General features: G+C 45.2%; 1 protein-coding gene; it reads right to left on the bottom strand.

Moving 5' to 3' along the window:
- Window positions 1-5,112: 5,112 nt before the first annotated feature.
- On the bottom strand, window positions 5,113-8,801 carry GSTUM_00003655001 (uncharacterized protein). XM_002837342.2 has 7 exons: window positions 8,597-8,801; window positions 8,195-8,516; window positions 8,061-8,114; window positions 7,845-7,948; window positions 7,164-7,771; window positions 6,081-7,107; window positions 5,113-6,014 (listed from the first exon to the last, which is right to left on the bottom strand). The coding sequence occupies exons 2-7, from the start codon at window positions 8,255-8,257 to the stop codon at window positions 5,213-5,215; spliced, it is 2,658 nt and encodes an 885-aa protein (XP_002837388.1). The 5' UTR covers window positions 8,258-8,516; window positions 8,597-8,801; the 3' UTR covers window positions 5,113-5,212.
- Between the last annotated feature and the right edge of the window lie 12,805 nt (window positions 8,802-21,606).

The following is a 21,606-nucleotide window of genomic DNA, read 5'->3' as shown; positions in this document are numbered from 1 at the left end:
AAGCACCACTACTGTCCAGAAACGACGACGCAAACATATCCCCATCTCACCAGGGGACATGCTCATGGTACATGGTAACATGTTCATTACCAATATTGGACGCAGCAAGAAACTGCAACCCCGATGGTGTGGACCCTTCAAAGTCATATCCTTTGACGAGCATACAGAGAACTACACTGTCCAGATGGATGGACGCATGTACCGCCGCAATACTGCAGTCTTTCACGCCTCTGCTGTCAAACGGTTCCACCTAAATGACGACTCCAAGTTCCCTGGAAGAACCCACTCTCGACCCGCACCTATCATCATTGTAAAGAAAGATGAATGGGAAGTTGAAGAAATCAGAGACCACCACCTTTGGCATGGAAATGATCAGTTCCAAGTCAAATGGAAAGGATATCTGACGAGCGAAAACAGTTGGGAACCACTGGAAGGACTAGAGCACGCTATGGATATGGTGAACGGGTGGTGGAAAGATAACATGCCCAACGAATCCCTCCCCCCAACAATCAATTATATCACCATGTGCTGGACACCTACAATGCCAGAAACTGAGCAATGGCACGCAGAACCTGAAGCTAGAGATGGATTTTGGGTACCATACTTTGAGTCGGAGTTCGAAAGCAGCGATGAGGAGAATCAAGCTATGGAGCAGGCCCTCGACAACTTTATCTAGCCACCAATCACCATCCGAATACCATAACGATGTCAAACTATGTGGAGCTCAATGTGAGGCAGCGACAACAGATTGTTGGACTGTTGTTGAACCACGATGCTATCCAACTTGAAGACTATTTCGAAATCCTCTGGATTGACTATTGTCCTGATTGTGATCATGCTTGGGTTGATGTACAGCACGAATCTGGTATTCGTGACTGCTATGATTTACACTTCTTCGAGTCTAAGTGTTTCCTTAGAGTTTCCTCTTGTCCCTGGTGTGACACTTACGATGAAGAGTTTTTAGAGGAAACTGAAGCCCTTAGTTTCTCAGACTCCGCTTTTGATGATTATTAGGTTTTGTTTGTTTTAAACAGTTGTTTTGTTTTGGGGAATGTAACCGGTACGGGGACTCGGTTATGGGTTTTGTTTTATGTTTTGTTTTAAGTATCGCTTTGATACTTGGTTTGTTTTAAGTATCGTTTGATACCTGGTTTTGTTTTATGTTTTGTTTTAAGTATCGCTTTAATACTTGGTTTGTTTTAAGTATCGTTTGATACTTGGTTTTGTTTTCTGTTTTGTTTTAAGTATCGCTTTGATACTTGGTTTGTTTTAAGTATTGTTTGATACTTGGTTTTGTTTTATGTTTTGTTTTAAGTATCGCTTTGATACTTAAGGAGTTTTACCAAAGTGTATCGATTGATACCTTTCATTAGTTTCGTTCATGTTAAGACATGAACAGATTTGTGTATTTAAAGACCGCCTGTTTCTATGATAGAAAGGGCAGACTTCGACAGACAGTATTTCAATATACTTGGTTGAACGGTTACTTCTTTATTCCTCAGTACACCCTCGAAGCCTCCTTTAGTTCTCAGCTTTCGCCTCCTCTCTGGAAGAGCAGGCCACCTGCCAACTATGGTATCTTTACCGATAACGTGATTAGCACCTTGCGAACACGTTACAGATGTTGCTTTCTTTACAAGTAGCACTTGTTGCACTAATTTTCACTACCATTTATCAAGCTTGCCATTCTAATATTAATTTTCTACTTCTACTACTAAGTTGAAGTTGGACACATGCATTCGCATTTGAAAAGTTCACATAACCACCGTGGTATCTTCTTGTAGTTGTGGCTCGCATTGTATGTGGACGACAGCTAAGAAACTGCCACAGATACAAGAAGATACCAGTGTGGTTACAAGAACTTTTCAAATGCAAGTGTCAGATGATAATTCTCATACAAAGTGTTCAACTTCAACCCAGCGAGCGGAGTACTTGTACCTCTTCCCTCAGGTAAGGCCGGCTACTGAATTTTGAATTAGAATCTCGAGGTTTCCTTATACTCTCTTGCCAAAATTCAGTAGCCGGTGGGATTCTTGACAAAAACATGCTAGTGTGCATAGGGTATTGTTTGGGACAATTTCAGCCAATAAGAAACCGTGATGGAGTTGGTGTGAGATGGATTTGGTGTGGCTTGGAAATTCCTGCTTAGTGCAGCATATTTCAGCGGCGGAATGGATAATATGGGGAAACCTTGTAATGTCGCTGTCTGATTGTCTAAAATTAGATATTAACTTTTGTGCAGTGCTTGCCGTGGGCCAGGCCTATGCCCTGGTCCGGCCCACGGAGGCCCGCGTGCCAGTGAACTTTCCAGAAGCCCTAATTTTGTAAAACAGCTAGGTTAAGTCCAGCCTACCGATACCATATTTCATAACCGTAAGTTCTCGATCCCGACTCTGGGCTGGCAACATCCTTTCATGTCATTTTAAAGAAGTTCCTGCTGGTCCAGAACCATAGAAGTCCCGAGGCTCCAAGGGCAAGGTATTGTGTCAATTGCTCATCTTGATGTCAGAGTTCACCTAATTTTCCGGACCCTGGCGGTAAATTGACGGACTGTGAATGTGCCAGCAATTGAGTTTTCAGCGAAATAAAATATAGGAAAAGAAATAAATATTTAGAGTAAGATGGGATTGTAGCATGCCAGCCACTATTTGTGAGAATAAATTTACGAAACACAATTTTCATGCTATGATACATACCACTATACCGCGAGTCATTATGTCTTATCCTAAGCACTTACTCCTAGTACTGCACAAAAAATACTAAAAAAAAAAATACCCCCGTGGGCCCCCACGCGCCACTAGTAAGCCTGTGAGCTTTTGCAGGCCGAGGCCCACTAAGGCCCGGCCCATGGCCAGCACTGGCCCGTACGCGATACCCAGAGAGAGCACTCGGTAGAGCCCTTGGAGAAGACCTAGACCATCGGATTTGGCTCAAATTCCTAACAACCAATACATCTATAATCCATTCAACGTGAGGGGCATCCTGTAAACCTGGTAAGACCCCAATTAAGAGATGGGGGTCCAGCGAATGAAAGAAATCGATCCCCTTCAGCGCCAATTTCCATAGAATTAGTCAGGCTACGCCTCTAAGCGCCGGAGTCTTGGTGGTGGGACGAAGCCCGGGGGGACCGAGCCATATCTCATGATCGCAGTTCATTTTGTAGCAATGTTCGGCAGAGGGAGAGGAGCCGTGGGGGCTTCTCAATTGGTTTTTAGCTTCGGGAAAAGAAAAAGAAAAAAAGGTAATAGGTATAAGGAGCGAAGAAGTGAATCTGAAGAGACCGGTGAAACAATAATCTACCGGGAACCAACTGGACGCCGGCGAAGGTGCATAGGAAGCCAAGGGATACCATACCAGCATGCGACGAACCAGAACTAACAAATTGCAATATACAACAGAGGCTGTCGGGAGCCAGGGGTGCACATCCAATAACGAAGGATTTGAATTCCCGTCCACCTTCTCGCCGTTCACGGCGAAAACCACCTACTGCTTATTCATTTCGTGTCGAATCAAGGACCCCTCCCCCTGCTAGCCCCCACATGGTTGGAAGGGTGCCGGGAGATGGACATTATTTCACGAGCGCCACGCTTCTAGCGCGAAAAAAACACCCTGTCGTGAACATCAAAGGACCATCGTAACTTGCCAAGTAGCTACAGTGGTATGATACCTCTCGAGGCCATAAGTCCCTCCCGCGTTCTAAGGGCGCTGGGGGTGCGACTAGGGCACGCCGGCCTCCGACTGGATGGCCGGGAAGGAGCCCAGTGCATCGCTCAACTTTATATCACTCCCGAAGATTTTTCAGCACAATACTTCCAACACCGCCCCATATATCATTCATAACACAACCCACTCTGCATCCACCCCTAGTGCACCAAGAAAAAGCAGACAACTTCACCCATCTAACTAAGCAGCCCCCCAGTAAACCTGTCCCGAACCCAGTAAACAATCCTCTGTGGTCTGCCAATCCACCACCGCCCATCTCTCCCAGAAAGCCCGTCAAGAATCAAAAGTAAACCAATTTGTACGTGGACTCCGTTCGCACAAACAAACCACATCCCAGTCGACCACCAAGAAAAATTTTTAATATAATTACAATATCAAGATGATCTCACAAGTCAGCGTGCACTTCTGGATCACAGAAATTTGCAGATTTCCACCCCCCCCCCCAGGTCGAGCTACTTCCATACCTTACACCTCTTGGTTTTATAGTGAATCAAAAGTTTTCTTCGCATTTCCGCTTTACGTAGTGTAGGGGGTGGCTCGGTCGGCCAGTCCCAGCAAAATAATATCACCCCAAATCCATGGTGGGGGGGGGGAAGAGTGCTTGCGATCCTGGTATTATAAAAACAAGTAAAGCCAGTATTACATACCTGCACAAAAGTGGAAGTCCGGGCCGCGAACCAAAGCTCCGGTTTATGTTATTCTACCGCGATCGCAGCGCATCACACTGCATGAAATGCGCTTCACGGACTTCAGCTGCCGTACTAGTACAGCACATTACATAACTCACATAAATGTACGAGTACTCGTACAGTGCCAGCCAGGATTTCCGAAACCGGGTAGCAGATCGCCAGACTTGTTCGGTGCCCCGGCCCAGCTATGTGACGAGCGGCAGATCTAGATAGTACCGAGGGAGAAGTGTGCCGGGCTGATACAAACTTCAATGCCACAAATCGTGCGCTTATAATACACATCCGAGTATAATAACAGAAACGAAGAGAGGAATGCCAAAAGCATATATTCCCCATCCCCGGACGAAACCGGAGTAGGCACAACGCTACTAGAAGAGGACGGAGTAAAACTAATCTGGGGGGTACACGGTACCTGCACGTGCGCCGAGTAGAGACACCACATCATCATCCACCAAAATGTACTCAAATACATTGAAGCACTCACTCGGCAAAAGTCTTTGTGAAATGAATGGGGTTTTTCTGTGGTCCTTAAACGGGCCCTCCTCCCACACACAGATCTCAATACCCCCCCCTCTTCGGCCATCACTGTCCGGAATCTCCGTGAAAGAGAAACGCAGTTTCGCCAAGACTTCTCCCCATTGGCTGTGCATACATAATGCGTGTGCATCACACCCGACCGCCAAGTCCGTGTCCGGCCTCCGGCCTCCGAACCCACTTGCCCCGAACCAGCCGGAATAACCTACAACCCACCTATTATCAACCCAATCCCCCCCAAAAACGACCAAGAGGAGAAAAAAAATTCAATCAAATTGCCCATCCCAACTAAACCAGTCAAAGTCCAGCGGACCCCTCATAGCAGCCTGCTCCATCTGCAACTGAAACCCTTCGGGCTCCGCCATGAGCGCTTCGAGGCTCAAGTCGGGTGCAGCGGGTGCAGCACCACTCTCCGGCGCGGAAGAGAACGCATGGTCTAGATACGATGCCGCAGCGGCGGTGGGAGGTTCGTAGCTCATCCCATCGGTTGCGGGCCAGCGGAGGAAGTTTGCGGCGTGGAGGTCCACCTCTGGTAAATCATCCAAACCCAACGGTAGAGATTCGGTGTTTGAGTTTGAGTGCGAACGGGAGTGTGAATGCATGGGTGGGGGTGGAGGTGGTGGAGTGGGGAATACTTGCTCGATAGAGTCCGCTGGGAAGGCCGTCGTGCTGTAGATGCCTTTTCCGAAACCATTGCGGAAGGCGCTGTTGTCACAACCGCCGGGCTCTAGCCAGGCTTCTTCCCCCGCACCGTGGTGGTGGTGGTGTGGAGACGAGACGCTAAGGATATCTTCCTCTGCAGAGGTGCGTTTCCGCTTTCCTGCGTGTTCCCGCGCAAGCTCTAACTTTCCGTAGTTCTTTAGAAAAGTCCCAGCCACGTGAGTAAATGCTGAAGCTATCTGCAACAACTTTGCCGCGCCTTCCGACTTTTCCTGCATGCGGGAGAGGTACGAGACGAGGTTCCTCATCAATTGGAAGTCGACGGTTTTCGATGTCACGGCGGTGGGATTGCGAATCACGGCAGAGAAGAGGATGAAGAAGGATGTGAAGGGGTAATACTGGAAGAGCCTAGCACAATAGTTAGAGATTAGGGTGGACGGCGGCCGAAAGGGGAAGGCGGGAAGGGGGGGGTACCAGATTATTATTCCGCTGTTGGCAACGTCGAGATTGCATTCCACAACCTCGTTTATGATGCGGATGCTGTCTCTCGCACTCTCCAGACAGAGGTTATCGCTTTCGGCCCAGATCGCCATGTCCGGGCGCGCCATGCGATGGACGAGGGTGAGGCTGCAGAGGTAGCTGAATTTTAACTCTAGCTTCGAGAAGACAGCTAGTGGCGCCGCCGGCGCGCCCTGGTTTACCGCCGCGTCTGGGTTTCCGGCAGTGTCGAACACCGCCCGGGATTGCGTCCACCAGTCGCGCAGTTCCGAATCTAATTCCAATATCGCCTTCTCCTTCTCCGCAGTCTCCTGTCGCGTTGCCGCCGCGGAGTATAATCGCATGTATATGTTGCTTTGGATCTTTGCTAGCTTTATCAAGGCGATAAAATTTAGAAAGTACACGGCTTTCCCATCACCTTCGGGCATCTCGGTATCACAGTCAAAGTCTGGAAGGCACGTCGATCGCCCGAACGTTAAGGATAGGCATTTGTCTAGGATGTACACGTTCCAGAAAATCGCCTTCCGCTCTTCCAACTCTAGTTTGGAGAAGGGACACGGCGACGGAGGGCGGCGGTGCAAGCCGATTGCTGTTGCGAGCCTTGCAGCGCCGGACATTAACGACCAACAGAGACCCGGGCGGGATATTTCTACTGCAACCACAGCCTGAGATGGGTTACCATCGATGCGTATAGACGAACGCGGGACCGTACTCACCCCAGTTGTAAGAGCCTGCACATTCCGCAATCTTGGCGCCATGAAAACCTCTAAGTCGTCTATCGCTGCCCATGCATTGAGGAAGAAATTTTGTCCCATACTCGTATCAATATCCTTCCGCCCAGTGCACTTATCATACATCCCAAACAGCATCACATTGTTGAAGCAGACCAGCCACGCACGATCTTCACTAAGCTTTTTATCCCCTTCATAGAATCGTTTCATGTCTTCTTCAAATCGTGTTTGCTCGAATAGTGGGAACCAGGCGTGAACGGTCTTGAAGTATTCTACCATATCCAATTAGCCAGGAAATTCCCCGATAGGAGGTTGGGCAAGGTGATACCGGCAACCAGGTCCTCCGCAATCTTCCTGGGGGGAATCCCCATGTTCGCTCCCCCAGCCCCAGCTCTCAATTCCCTGTGCCCGTAGTAGGGAAACCAGGTTGCGACATTGGTAGATATATTGCTCAGCTTCCTCAGTGCGCCCACAGTCTCTGCCTGCTCCGGCCGTGATAACATACTCTCCACCGAAGCCCCAATATCCCCATCCACACTCACCCTCGTAGAGTCGCTTGTCCCCCGTCGATGGCACACGCCGCTACCTGCCTCGCTGCTCGGATGCGGCGGCGAACTAAGCCGCAACTGCTCCTCCGCTAGGGACCCCGCTTCCGAGGATAGTGTCATGAGGGATGAAGGGCCGAGGTACTGCATCTCTCGCCGTACGGGTATCTTGTACGTCGTAGCCAGTAGACTACCGCTATTTGACTGTGGCGTCTGTGGTGTTCCGGGACCGCATTGTGATTGAGTGCGGCTGCTCGAGACAATAGTCTTTGAATTGAACGCTGGCGGAGGGGTAGAGGCCAAGTTTGTGGACTCGAGTGCGGCGACTAGTCGCGCCATTGTGGTTTCTATACGGTCAAGGCGGTCGTGCACCTCTTCGAAGCGGTGCGCACTGTTTTCATAAGCCCAGTTAGCTCCGGGGTGTCCCTCTATGTGCACATAGTGAAAACCGGGAGAAACTCAACGTGCGGGAAGCCTCATTATCGCGTTTCTGTCGCTCGGAATACGTGCAAGCTGTTCTCCACGATCGGCAGTTCTGGCAGGTGGGTTTTTCGCGGCCGCATCGTACCTTTACCCTCACGGTTCTCCAATAAGCTTCCCCTATCCGTAGAGTATTCCTCCGGCGTAGTGCGGGGTGTGCAGCAGGGGTGCACAGGAGGGGTTGGTTAGTGGTGACATACCTTCTTTTCACGACAAAGGTCGCACGCAGGATTTCTCGCCGAGTGTCGCTCTCCCTACACACTCCCGGTCTTGAGTTAGCTTTGAACCTCTAACGATCGAGTGAGCATGTCCGAAGTATGTTTGAGCTTCGTACCTGACCCGAAGAGTCGTCCTGATGCTGATTACTCGGGTTGCGGGCTTGCGGGCTGAGACTCATCCTGTTCGTGAGGCGAGAACTCAGCGGGTTGCGAGGAAGGCTTCGTATGGCAGGTCAGACGTTTACTGGTTGGTGATTAATAACCGATTAGGATCAGTGGCCCGTACAGATGTTTGAAGTGTTAAAGGTTGAAATTATGAAAATAAGAGTTAAGAAAGCAAGCAAGCGAGGGTTAGGAAGCGAAAGGTACAATAATCCAGTTTGGTCCGTCCATCCACTACGGTCGAAACGATTAATGTGCTCAACAAAGGTAAAAGGTCTGCTCAAATACACATGTCGTAAGCTCTCTCCAACAGGTTACCTTCTCTCACAGAAGCGGGGAGGATAGGAGTGTAATACCTGATTAGTCCAGTACATGAATGGATGAATCAATACCGATCTGCAGCTGGGGGTACTGAACCGGTTGAAGGTTGGAAAGCACACAGTTCTTTAACACAATATATACCCAGCGCATCTATTATATCCGTCTCCTAAACAGAAACGAGCAGGCCGAGTCCAGTGGTCCGAATTCATTTCCCCCTACTTTGGACAGTACTGTACGAGCACAGTACGTACAGAGCCGTATTGGGACACATCGTGGCTGTGAAGCTGAGCCTAACCATATCATCAAAGGGCAGACTGTTACCGCAGAGGACATGAAGACATGAAGGACTCGAGAAGCAATTTAACCTCGGCAGCCGTTTGGATGGGCTTAATTTCTCGGAGTAGGCCCATCACGAGATATAAGACAGTACGAGTACGGGTGAGGGTACGAGGGATACACGCGTAATGAGCCTCGCTCGTAAACCGTCACCTTATTAGATGTAACTTTTAGCCGCTGCCTCTCATCTCCACTCGTAATTCTGTGTGGTCCCGCTCACAACAAATCATAAATTTATCTCAACCAACCTAGCACGATATATCACCGACTCAAGATATTCTGTAAATATATTCGATTTACCGCTTCCCAAAGACCTACCGATGGAGTTTCGAATGCGTTCGCTTGAGCAGGGGCTAGGCTGATTTTAGATGTGTTGGAGAGCTAGCCCATAAAACAGGAACCAGACCAAATGCAGCAAGTAATATCTTGGCATTGTGCCTCCAAATCAGGAAGCCAAGACACAATTCGGTAATGCTAGGGGAAAACGATCGCCTGCTTAATAAGCCAACTCGAATCAACACATGTGTTGATTTGTGGTGAACTATGGATCGAAAGCCCGCACCTCATATCGCACATCAAGATGTCACCGATTCCGAAAAACCCATACATCGCAAACAGAGACCGACGAGTTGCTTCTGCAAATTCAATAGTAAAAAATCACCGTGCATACCATAATCAGAACAATAATAACTCAATAACCCCCTTCCCCACACAGCAAAAGTGCCTATCGTATCCCTAAACCCTGAACCAGCTTCACAATGTCTCGTGGGTGGCATAGAACAGGGCCAACGGAGCTTCGATAGCCCCATCCCGCCCTATGGTTTTGCTGTGCAGTGCGTCAAGAGTTGCAGGGGCCCCAGGGAACACAACTTTATCCTCCGTTTCCGCTGGCTCAAATCCTCCGAACTGTATGATACTCGAGTACTGTACGAGTACAGTAGCTTTCCCAACTAATTAACCAATACCGGGAATAGTTAAGATCTATTTTTTTATCTCATTTAGTACCGGTACCTTGGTGTGCGATGTTGGGAGCTGTTCAAGTTTTAAGCCTCCACCAACAACAACAAACCGTGGAGTGTGCCAGAGAGTACAATACCAGCACCAGCATGACGAGCTATATAAAACTATGATAACAAGAAGCACGATAAAGGTGCTACCCTTTTTCCAGGACTAATTCCCTACGTTGCAGAACAAGAGAGAATTGTCTCAGGGCGTCCAATTCTGCTGGCATTTTCTCCCCTCCAGTCAAAATTAGGAAACTCAGACGTCCTAAGACAATTGTCTTATTCGAGATAATACGGTACCGTACCGGTACTCCCCGCTGGACAACTATTGTACTGGTCAAGGATATCGTGGGCATGCCGGGGGGTGGGAAAGGTTGCCGTCGTTGGGTTGGATTGTGAGAGCACTCGAGTATAAATGCCTCGACTCAGCCCCAGCACGACTCAAACGACCGGTAACACAGACACACCCCAATAACGATCAACAGTCAAACAAAGTATAAGTACCGGTAAGGTAACGTGATTGCCACCACTCCAACCGCCGAGAATACCCGAGACGAGGGGAGTGTGTCGTGTGAATCTCTTCCAACGCGGACCCGGGTTACCGTTAGGATACGAATCTCTTGTCTGCCTGCCGGCATACCCGCGTCCGGCGGACGCGCTTCCACCTCTATCTAACCAGGAATCCGGAAATGGGCGAGGGGAGGGGGTATGACAATGCAATCGCAGTCGACCCTCTTCCTGTCTCTCCCTTTACCTGAGTACAGCCGGGCAGTTCGCGTTTCCGTGATTTCCGGCGGTGGAGAGGGTTCGGGAAGCCTAGTTTGGATGCGCGTATCATATCTGGCCGGGTATACGCACGCACATTCCTTACTTTAGTTCCTAATAGGAAGGATTCTGATAAGCTAACCCCCCCGCCTTGCGTCTTGGCTGGTAGGACTGGGGAGGTCGAGAAGGGTAGCATTTTACGGTGGTAGTCATATAGGCTATTAATATACTACTGTACTCTATACAATGGGTCAGAATATCGGAGGTTCGAGATAACAGATTAATCTAACCCAAAGATGCTCGAGTACTTGTACTCGCGGATCCCCGGTAATCTTGATCAAACTAATAGGTTAGTCTTCTGTTCTTCCCAGACCTGTACCAAGGTACAGTACATGGCAGTCGACACTCCGGCTGTCCATTTACTCTTCCCAGCTCGGATCATGGCTCATCACCCAAAGGTACTTCCTACATCAAGCCGCCCGGTAACTTGAGCGTATCATAACCCCAACCTATCCAAGTACTGTACACCTTACTCACCGGCAAACCACACACCATGCATTGCTTGATCTTTGACCATCTGGATATTCATCCGCATGAGAGAGTGTGAAAAGAAAAAAAGAGAAAAAAAACAATGCGTAAAACATTAAAGCGCTCTGACAGCATCGTATGATACACTCCTATCTCTGCCAGTGCTCTCTAACCCGAATACCTGGAAGCTTGCATAAAATCTTGTGGTAACCATAGCGTTTCACTACAACGAAGCCTGTTCATTTAAAACATTAATAATAAGCGCAATGACGGTCTCTCAAGCACCAGAATGACAAGGCAAGTTAGTGAGGGAAAGGTATCTTCGCTCTGCCTCGCATGTCGCCTCGTGAGCAATGGCAGGCAACAAGAACAACAGACATAGTTTAGCTACCCTATTCGGAGTCCCAGAGACTATTTCCCGGGCATAACTTATCGTCTGTCGCCTAAATATACTGGCGATACCGGTAAGGTTGTCATGACTGAGAGAACCTAAGGATCCTGACTCCACCACTCCAGGCACAAGAAGATGGAGTGATGGCTCGTCACAATCTCCACCAGTATTAGGTGGAGGGGCTCGTAAATTCAGTCCAAGTGCCCAGAATCTGTAAAGCATCTCTTATAGATAAAAAGAAAAAATAGTACTCGCTCCGAAAATTGCTAGTTTCGGAAACCTATGCAAGCTACTTGTACAAACCCGGAGCTACCTCCTTCAAGTCTTCATATGTCAATCGTAATGGCGTGACTACCGTAGAATCTGGCCAAATAGAGGCCGTTGCCAAGCCGGTTGCGTATATGATCAACATTGAGCTATACTATATTCAGAGAAAAAAAAGGAAATAACATATCAAGAGAAACTATTCATCCTGTAGCTGAAATTCTACTTGGTGATTCTCGGTTTGAAGAAGTTTCCTATTTTCCACCTCAGCTGTTCCATAGTCCATTTCAGCCTCTGAGCGGGCTCAATCTCCTATTACCAATTGCTCCGGTGTGAATCCTTTGATCTTTGACTCCCGATCACAGGAGCTATCGACCGGTAATGAAATTCCCATATCGCGAAAGATTTGAATAACAATTTTCTGCCTTGAATCACACTGAAGCCATTCATCCCAAGCTCTGCCCACAGCCTCAGTTGTGACAATCCGATATTGGCCAACACTCTATTTGTCAATTTCCTCTGTTTTTTCTTTCTGTTCCCAGAGTTCCTCGGTGAACTCTTTTACTAAGCCTTTAAAAGGCTTATTAATCGAAATATCGAGAGGTTGTGTCATAGGTGTAGTGCTAGCGGGAATTAGAGAGGGGATGATATTATTATCACAGCAGGTTTGAATAACTGGAGGAGATAAATGTGTTCGGTATCAATCAAAGACAAAAAGAGATTGCTCTTTTCCAAAGAGAGGTACAAGAAACTGAAGGATAAACTTCATAAATAGTTTCTCATTCATCCATCCAGTTGGTGAAAATTCAACATGAACACGTTTATCCTACAGGTAACCTTCTTTTTTCCGTATCTTGGTACTAGTAGTTGCTGTAAATATGAGAATAGGTGGAACCCGGGGAACACCATCTGCAAAGATGTACAGAAATAGAGTACATTGACGCTTTTTACTGCCAGACTGGGCACTCTTTGACCAAATGGTTTTTGCACCCTTGATATGGTAGGTCCAGCCAATTAAGTACTCCCAAGATAGCGGCGTCTCATCAACATTGCAGATCCTGTATTCTGGGATGCCACCCTAATTGTCGTTACAAATATAGTGTAATGAGAGAGGAGAGGGTTCCAGAGAATAGGGTACAAGTGGAGTAAGTATCCGATTCCGTTGGCTAAATCTTAGCCATTGCAAGATTTCCTCCTCATAGTTTTCTGGAAGTGATTGTGCCGTATTTGTAAAGAACTGGAGTACTATTCTGTGACATGAAAGGAAGCCATGAAACCAGCTCTGGGAGAAGACGAATAATTGCTGCTGTGACAGAAGCCCATGATACGTGACTTTCCAGAATTCCTTTGCATTTCTCCTGAACCACCTATCGCAAACAGGCTTGCCTTGCTCGCTTCATACTACAAATACCTCAAATAGCATTTTCTCCATCTCAGGTCACATACAGACAAAAGTAGCGGGTTCATCCCTCCGTGACCTTTTTCCATTCTGGAGCATAATCTTCTGGGTGACCTCCGGCAAGGTCTATCGAGGTTAGGCGGAGACAACTTGATAGACTTCAAGGTTGTCTAGGCCAATCGATATTCGTTTCTGTAGATGGAGATTGTCTAGGAAGGCTCAGACTTTACTCGTTTGGTTTATGACTACTAGGAGTGAAGTAAAATAGGTAAAGTAGGGTAGAATCGTAAAAATAATATTATATTGTTAAGGTCTCTTCTCCATTGCTTGATGATGTCTAAAGCTTGGGAGGTACTTCGATATTTATATTCTGCATCAGAGTGTTCGTGGACTACATCTATTTATCATACAATTATGTACTTCTTCAATCGTAACTTGCAATGTTGAGTTTTCTTCCAAGGTGCGAACACCTGTAGACCCTGAAAACCATCACACCCTCTTCGGTAATTACGATATTTCTACTTAGAAAACGTGCTGTCCCCAATAGTAATATCCCGAATAGCAGAGTCATTTAGACTTATAGCCTAGTCCTTAAGTCGAACTGAGTTGGCTCCAATTGTCTTCGCCATTGATAAAATGATCAGTTTCATCCACGGCTATATCTGTAATGGTGGTGGTCATTAAAACCACAGTAGGTTGTCTGACTTCAATCCTTTGTAACTCCATACCCAATCAATAGATTTTCTCTGGATGACTTTCTATTAACTCGCAGGAAGCTATTCCACCAGATTGGTAATTAATCGCTCGGTCGGCAACCCTTGGTTGCTCTCTGGGTAGTAGGTTTCAGTAACTATTATAGTATTGGGAATTACCCTGTGGCTATGACATGTTCTGAAACCCAGTTGCAATATTCCGTGAAGTCTGTTGACTTCTTTGGTAGTGTCTTTTGGAGTTCTAGACTCTTTTGGTGGATGTAAATGTATTGGTCTCTAATAGAGATCCTTTACCATTTGATACCATCTCTTTGTGCGAAATCGTCCCGTTACTTACAGCGCATGCCAAAGGTGTCATGTCTTTAAAGCCAGGTAACTCTCTAGGTAGTTGACGGAATTACTCCGTTCCACTTCCCAGACCTAGCCGAAGGTCTCCTCTCATATAACTTGCGAACAGGATCTGGTCGGACAGATGGCGACAACGTATATGGTGTTATTCTAACACCTTCAATTCTGTGGTAATATAGTCACAGGACGCAACTGAGATTAATATATGTGATGACGCGCAGGCCCCGTAAGGGAGCCGGAGGGGGGTGTTGGAGACCAGAGATTCCGATTCCGAGTGGGGTTACCCTACTTAGGGTAGTTCCTAGGTATCGGATTCTGGTATTCCTAACAATTGAGCTATCGTACTTCTGGGAATTTTAAAAAGGCCCGAGGCTTCATCCAGGGTGGGAGGGTGCAATTTCATTGCTGTATTCATGGCCTCATTGTGGACTCGGTAATATTTAATCCAAATGAGGACTTGGATTTTCCGTGATCGTGGATAGCTCCACTCAATTCGCTGAACTGGTCTTGCCTATACATGTATCATATCTGTTAGTATCTTCCTGTATATCTTGTATCACCATGTCCTGAATATCACCTGTACTACTTCCACACATTTTGCCAACGGCTTGGACTTACGACCCGGGCGATGTGACCTCTTATTTTCATCGTTCACTCTTAGCTTCTGAAGGGGTTTTCTAATCGGTGGCATGATAGTATGAACAATATGGCTGAGGATAACGTAGAGGCAATTGAACAGAATTGGAAGGCTTTTGTTTATTCTCATGAGATCATGAAAATTTAATTGACGTTCCTTTTGTGTCTTAACCGAGCTCCCAAATAAGTATAGCTTAGCAATCGCCATCCTTGGCAACGGTCTCTATTTGGCCAGATTCTACGGTATCTACTTAGCCGGAGACGGACTTGAGAAGAAGAAAAAAGCAGTGATGTTGTCAAGTGCCCGACCGACGGTCGGGCACCGGGTGTCACCGGGCCGGGCCCGGCGGTGATATCGTACGATACTTGTTCCATGGTATCATACTCGAGTACAAGTAACACCCCCGCAAGCCACCATAAACCCTCACTCCTGGAATCCCACCCGCTTACTCCATGGCATCTTCAAGGCCTCCCCGAGCTTAGAAAGCCACAATTTCTCACTCCTTCGCCACAGCGCGCTGCGAATACCGATATATGGCCCGACGGAGAAATTTGACGATCAAAACGTGACGAACGTGGCTCTTTACTGTGGTGATACACGAGCACAGTGCGTGCGGTACATTCCATTCCATGCACGGAATCATTCGTCGAAATCTCGGTACGTTGTTCGGTTTGGTGGTTGGGATACCGGCATTGGATAGACGCCCTAGGTTCCGTGGCGTCTTACGTGGGCGGCGGATCCACTGTTTTGTGTGAGCCGGCACTACCATTGTTGCCGGTGGAGTTATATTATACGGATGCTAAACGGGTGAAGAGCGGACAACGGACAAACCGGAGACGGCTCTGTGTCAGAGTGGATTCAATGGATATCTAATGCTCGGATTTTGGCAGGTGAAAATCGAAATTGCTGGAGTAGAATGGACTGCGACTGATCGAGTGCCTGCCAGTACCATTGGGCCGTTAAGCGGAAATTCCAAATAAAGTATGATAAGGTAATTATGATATTGTACCACTCACCACGCACGATGCGGCATCTTCCGTTTTTCGTTTCTGCGCTCGAGTACCGGCACTGTACGAGTGCATGAACTCGAATACTCGTACTCGTACAGTACAAACCACCATCCCCGAGAAAACCCTACCGGCAGTGCAAAACAAGATAAATCAAATCAACCCAACCCACACTGCCATGCCCCACATCTATACGGAACACCCAGAAAGCCGATACTGGCATACCGAACCTAACAACCAGCTGGACAAACGAGCAAACTTGGGGCCATGTCATCAGATTTTCCCGGTGCCAGAGAGTCTAGGGGTAGGAATGTAGGTAAATATTGTGCACGGACAAAATTAACCGCGATTCAACAGAGGAAAAACTTCGGCGATGACAACCACACTCACCCACCAATCCACTATCATGAAAACAAAAAAAAAAAATTAAAAGCTGTAAATACATAGTAGAAATTAATATTTGGTATACCATCCATCAGCCTTAATAATTGCCTCTATTCTATCCACCATTGATCCAGCTAAAGTATCAAAAACCTTTAGATTAAGAAGTTTTCAACAATGAGTAATGGCCTTTACTATTGCCTTCTTGACCACATTGACATCACCCTTCATAAGATATAGCTCAGGGTAGTGCTTGTGAAGTTTACCTTTCACCAGAGACCAAATATTTTCAATTGGATTGAGATCTGGTGAATAGGCAGGAATTTCCATCAGTGTAATTCCCTACCCTCTAGGCCATCTCCTAAAAGGCAAGTGAGTCTTAGCATTGTCAATGATAAAAAATACCTCTTCTTCTCCAGCCTTTTCTCTGATATTCTCCCATATGTCTAGAAAGTTATAATGATCATAAATATCAATAATTGACTTCCCAGTAACTCCACCCCTAGCAGAAGAAGGATCAGGAAAAACAGGCAAAAAAAGACCATGAGTTTGACTATAAAAACAACCAGTTATCATCTGGTGAATCCCTCTCTCACCTCTCCTAACCTTAGGTTTAACACAATCCTTATTCCATTTCTCATATGGGTATCTGAAAACCCATTTTCTCCTCTTTCCTCCTCCTCTTTCCACAGTTACCTCATCCCTCTTGATTCCCTTCTATTCACATATCTTCTTTATCCAATACCTATGAGCTAATGCCCATTTCAACCTCTCTTGAGCTAGATCCTCATCCAAATGAACTCTCTCTTGTACCATTTACTTTCTAAGATGCTTTTTTTCAAGTCTTCTCCTTACTGTCCTACTAGAAATATTGGGAGCAACTTGCTCAGCAATATCAGAATAGGTAGTATGGCGATTTTTAAGAGCTTCCTCCACCATAGCATCATCATGTGACTTGGTAGTTTTAGGATGTCTTCCTCTATCCTTATTCTCCTAGTCCTCTTGATGTCCCTTTGTAATTGTATCTCTGACAGTATAGTGGATGTTAAGGTAGTGGGAAATTTGCTGATATCTCATCTGGGACTCATGTAACCCGAGTGTTTTCCTCCCACTAGTAAACTCAGAGAAATGGATGGAGAGAATAGGTTTTTTGGCATGACTGCGAAGAATAGGAAGCATAGTTTATTGAAAAAAAGAATTGAGCAGAATGGTTTCTTTTTGGTTGACTTAGGATAATTTTTTTAGGTACGGTTGAAAGTGCAGGGTGATGAAAAGAGATGGGTTGCCACTGATTGTTGAATCACAGTTAATTCAATACTTAGGAATCACTCTAAGTAGGGTAATCTTACCCAAAATTGGAATCTGGTCTTCAACACCTCTTTTTGGCCCCGTTACTGGGCCCGCACATCATTATACATACTAATCTCAGTTACGTCCAATGACTATAATGCCACAGAATTGAAGGTATGAGAATAACGCCGTATACATCCCTGCTGTCTATCCAACCAGTTCTCGTTTATAGGGTATATGAGAGTGGACCTTCAGCTAGGTATAGGAAGTGATGCGGAGTAAATCCATCTATTACTCAGAGAGTTACTAGGCTTCGAAGATATAATGTATTTGGCATAGGCTGCAAGTAATGCGACGTTTTTGCACTAAAAGATGCTATCAAATGTTGAAGGATCTCAATGTAATACCAATACAATCACATCTTCCCTACAATAAACAGAAGAGACTAGAACTCCAAGAGATTCTATCATGAAAATCAATAAACTTTAGGGAGTGTTACAACTAAGTTTTGGAACACATAGTAGCTACAGGATAACTTCCAATACTGTAACAGCAATAGAAACCCTGTTAGTAAGAGCAATCAAGAGTTGCTGATGGAGGAAATATTTGTCAATTCAGTGGAATAGCTTTCTGCAACTTAGTGGGAAGTCTTCTGGAAGATATCTATTGGTTGGATAAGAAGTTGTGATGAATTGAAATCAGGCATTTTAAAAAGATTACAATTACAACTACCTTTGCAAATGCAACCTGCAGATGAAACTGATTATTTTATCAATAGTGGAGACAATTGGGGTCAACTCAGTTTGACTTGAGAACTAGGCCACAAGTCTAAGAGACTCTAATGATTACATAACTACTATTGGAAACAGTATGGTTCTTAGTTAGTTATATTGTAATTGTCGAAAAAGAGTGTGATGATTTTCAGGCACTCCAGGTGTTCGCACCTTTTTCAGAAAACACGATGTAGTCAGTTATAATCAGAGAAGTATATAGTTGTATAATAAATAAATATAGTCAGCAAATACTCAGATGTGAAATATAAACATCGAAGTGTATCCCAAACTTTAGCCATCATTGAATAATGAAGAAAAGACCTTAATAATATAATATTGTATTTACGATTCTATCTTACATTATGAAATTTACTATGCTCTTAGTAGTCACAAACGAACAATTAAATTCAAGCCTTTTTAGACAATTTCTGTCTATAGAAATGAATCTTGGTTGGCTCAGACAATTCTGAAGTCTATCAGATTGTCTTCGCCTAACAGTATTTGAAATCTAATCTGACTGTCAAACAAGAATGTGAGGCAGATCGCTATGGTAACTTTACCCATACGATTCAATGGGATTAAACTCAGATATCTGAACCTTATCTCTAGTACTTAAAAAACTTAAAGTACTAGATAGTGGTCAACCAGGTAGTCAGCATGCTATGTTGGTGTCAGTTCCAGAAAAATGAGAAAATGTTGCAAAAAGGAAGTAATTCAAGCAAATCCCTATCTGAAGTATGTGAAAGCAGGGAGAATGAGAACACACAACTCCAAAAATACCAAGCGGCGATCTAGATGATGTGAGTGATGATGGGGATGATGAGGGAAATGGTTGAAAGAGTAGAAGAGTACCATCCAGATTTACATGGGGGTTACCTCCAGAACAATGTGTAATAGCTGATGTACTTGCAGAAGCATTGGCCCAAACTGTTAAGCGACTGGCAGACTCATCACCATTTTTTGAAGCAAATACCAGTCATTGGATCTACCTTTAGTTAACCAAATGTCTGGACTATTTTAAACACAATCTCAGAATATAGTACGATGATCGTGAAGGTATTCTCTATACCTGGGGAGAACAAAAGGGGATCAGGTCAATCTGATAGTAGTAGGATAATGGCGTACAATTGATAGCCTCCATGGAGAGGAACAAGACTTGGAACTAAGTTCATGGACTTGGTGGAAACATGAATTCACCAGTTAGTATGCCCCCCTTGAACAAGGACATAAAGCCATACAGGACAGGGAATTAGTCAAGTACAAAAATGACATTCAGGAGTTTATCGGAAAAAAAAACATAATCTGAATCTCCACTGTTGACTAACGAGACCAGCCTAGTTTGTAGCATGCGATAGAAAGTAGCCTTTAAGATTAGATGGTAACTTTCTCTAAACAAATACGATACTGATAGAGTATCAGAAAAGGCAGTCCAGGAAGCAGGAAGGGATGAGGAGGAATAGCAGGGATGGGACTACTTGGACCAGGATAAGTCAAAATCTGCAAAAAGATTCTCAGACAAAAAGCCTATAGACAAGAATCTACAAAAAATACCAAGAGAATAACTCTTTATAAAGGGAGGTGGTCTATCTAAAAAGATAAAGGAGGAACTAGAGCTTGAGAAACCGGTAAAGAGATCTGCTGGGACTACGAATTTGATACATACCAACTTCAAAATAGCTCATAAAGAAATCCCCCAGTCAGTAATTGACGAAAGAGAGTAGCAAGGCAGTTGCACTCTTTGTAGAAAAAAAACCATGAGTACAAAAGTTACTGGAGACAAATTGAGGTATCTAGGACAAGGGTAAATGAGCACCCATTCAAGATACCAAGGTCTAGAAGGGTAACTATAGTACACCGTCCCAGAAAGATCTCTACTTTTTAAGTTCCAAGAAGTAACAAGCACTGGAAACTAGGTGAGTATGAAGAAATGACTTAGGTCATTTCATTAGTACTAATAATAACAGTTTTCAGGTAGCTGAGAAGAGACATACTCGCTAGGAGTCGAAATCAATAGTAAAGAGTGATGGCGAAGTGAAGAAATCAACCTTGAAATTATGACTTGCATGGGAGTACATGCGTACTTCTTACTGCAAGGTCAAGGGAATTAATAAAGAGCAACGTATGCATGGGCAGTGTCTCTATGCTTCTCGAGGGGGTATTGTACGGTGCATATCTGCTGGGGTAGTCAGGCATGTGACCTGGAAACTGAATAGTCTTTGACAAGGACCAAAACCTAGACAGGAAACATACAGCACCAAGGGTACTAGAGGGAGTGACAGTAGAGTTAAGATAAAGCTTCTTATATGCCATGCTGGTACCAAAGGGAACCTGATAAAGTGATGACACTGTCTCCACTTAAGAGAGGAAGGAGAATAAGCCCTGAAAGGTTATTAAAGAGACAGCCGACCAGTCCTATGCACCCAGCTTTTATTTCCTTGATATCTGGATGATAGAAGAGACCCTCCAGATTGGTTTTACAGGTAGTAAGAGTGGAAGGTATTGGAACTACTCAGCAGGTAGTAATGACCGCTAGTAGTGGGCTGACTATATACCAAAAGGAAACAAGTTTGTCTGAGGAAATATAGGTGGTCAAAGCTGTATGGGTGTGGTAACAAACATTCCAGCTGTTATCATACCTTAGACATGTTGTAACTACAGAACGACGATCCGATGCCTTACTTAAAGAAAAGCACTTTTAGTGTAATAAAACCCTCGAGATATAACTGTCCTGAAGGACATGCTTATATTCATGTTATAAATCCAAACCGTCAATGCTACAAAATGTGAGTACTGTTAGATTCAGGATCTAGCATATTCTGAATCAAAAAAGAACTCATAAAAAAACGAAAAATTCCCTTTACAGAGAGACTGAATCCTATCAATATTCAAGGCTTTGATGGAGTATTATCTCCCTTAGGAGGAAATGTTTACATGCATCCTATTTGGCTGGAAATAGGATGAACCAAGCACATGTCCAAAGTTGCCTGCGAAATCACAGGTGCAGGAGATTATGGGGTAATAATCCATTTTAGGTGGTAGCATTTAGAACACCCCTTATCAAACATTGGAGAACATACAAAATGGTAATTCAGAGATTTCAAATGTAAATCTTGTGTAGAAAAAGAAGGCAAAGGAATTGCAGATATGTTTGAATACGATAAAACAGTTGCTTGAGATGAAAATGCGATTCAAGGAGGAAGAATTGGAAC

The sequence above is a fragment of the Tuber melanosporum genome, assembly GCF_000151645.1.
Source record: "Tuber melanosporum whole genome shotgun sequence assembly, scaffold_186, strain Mel28".
NCBI lineage: Eukaryota > Fungi > Ascomycota > Pezizomycetes > Pezizales > Tuberaceae > Tuber > Tuber melanosporum.
The sequence above is the reverse complement of the archived record's forward strand: the minus strand, read 5'-3'. Positions and strand labels throughout refer to the sequence as shown.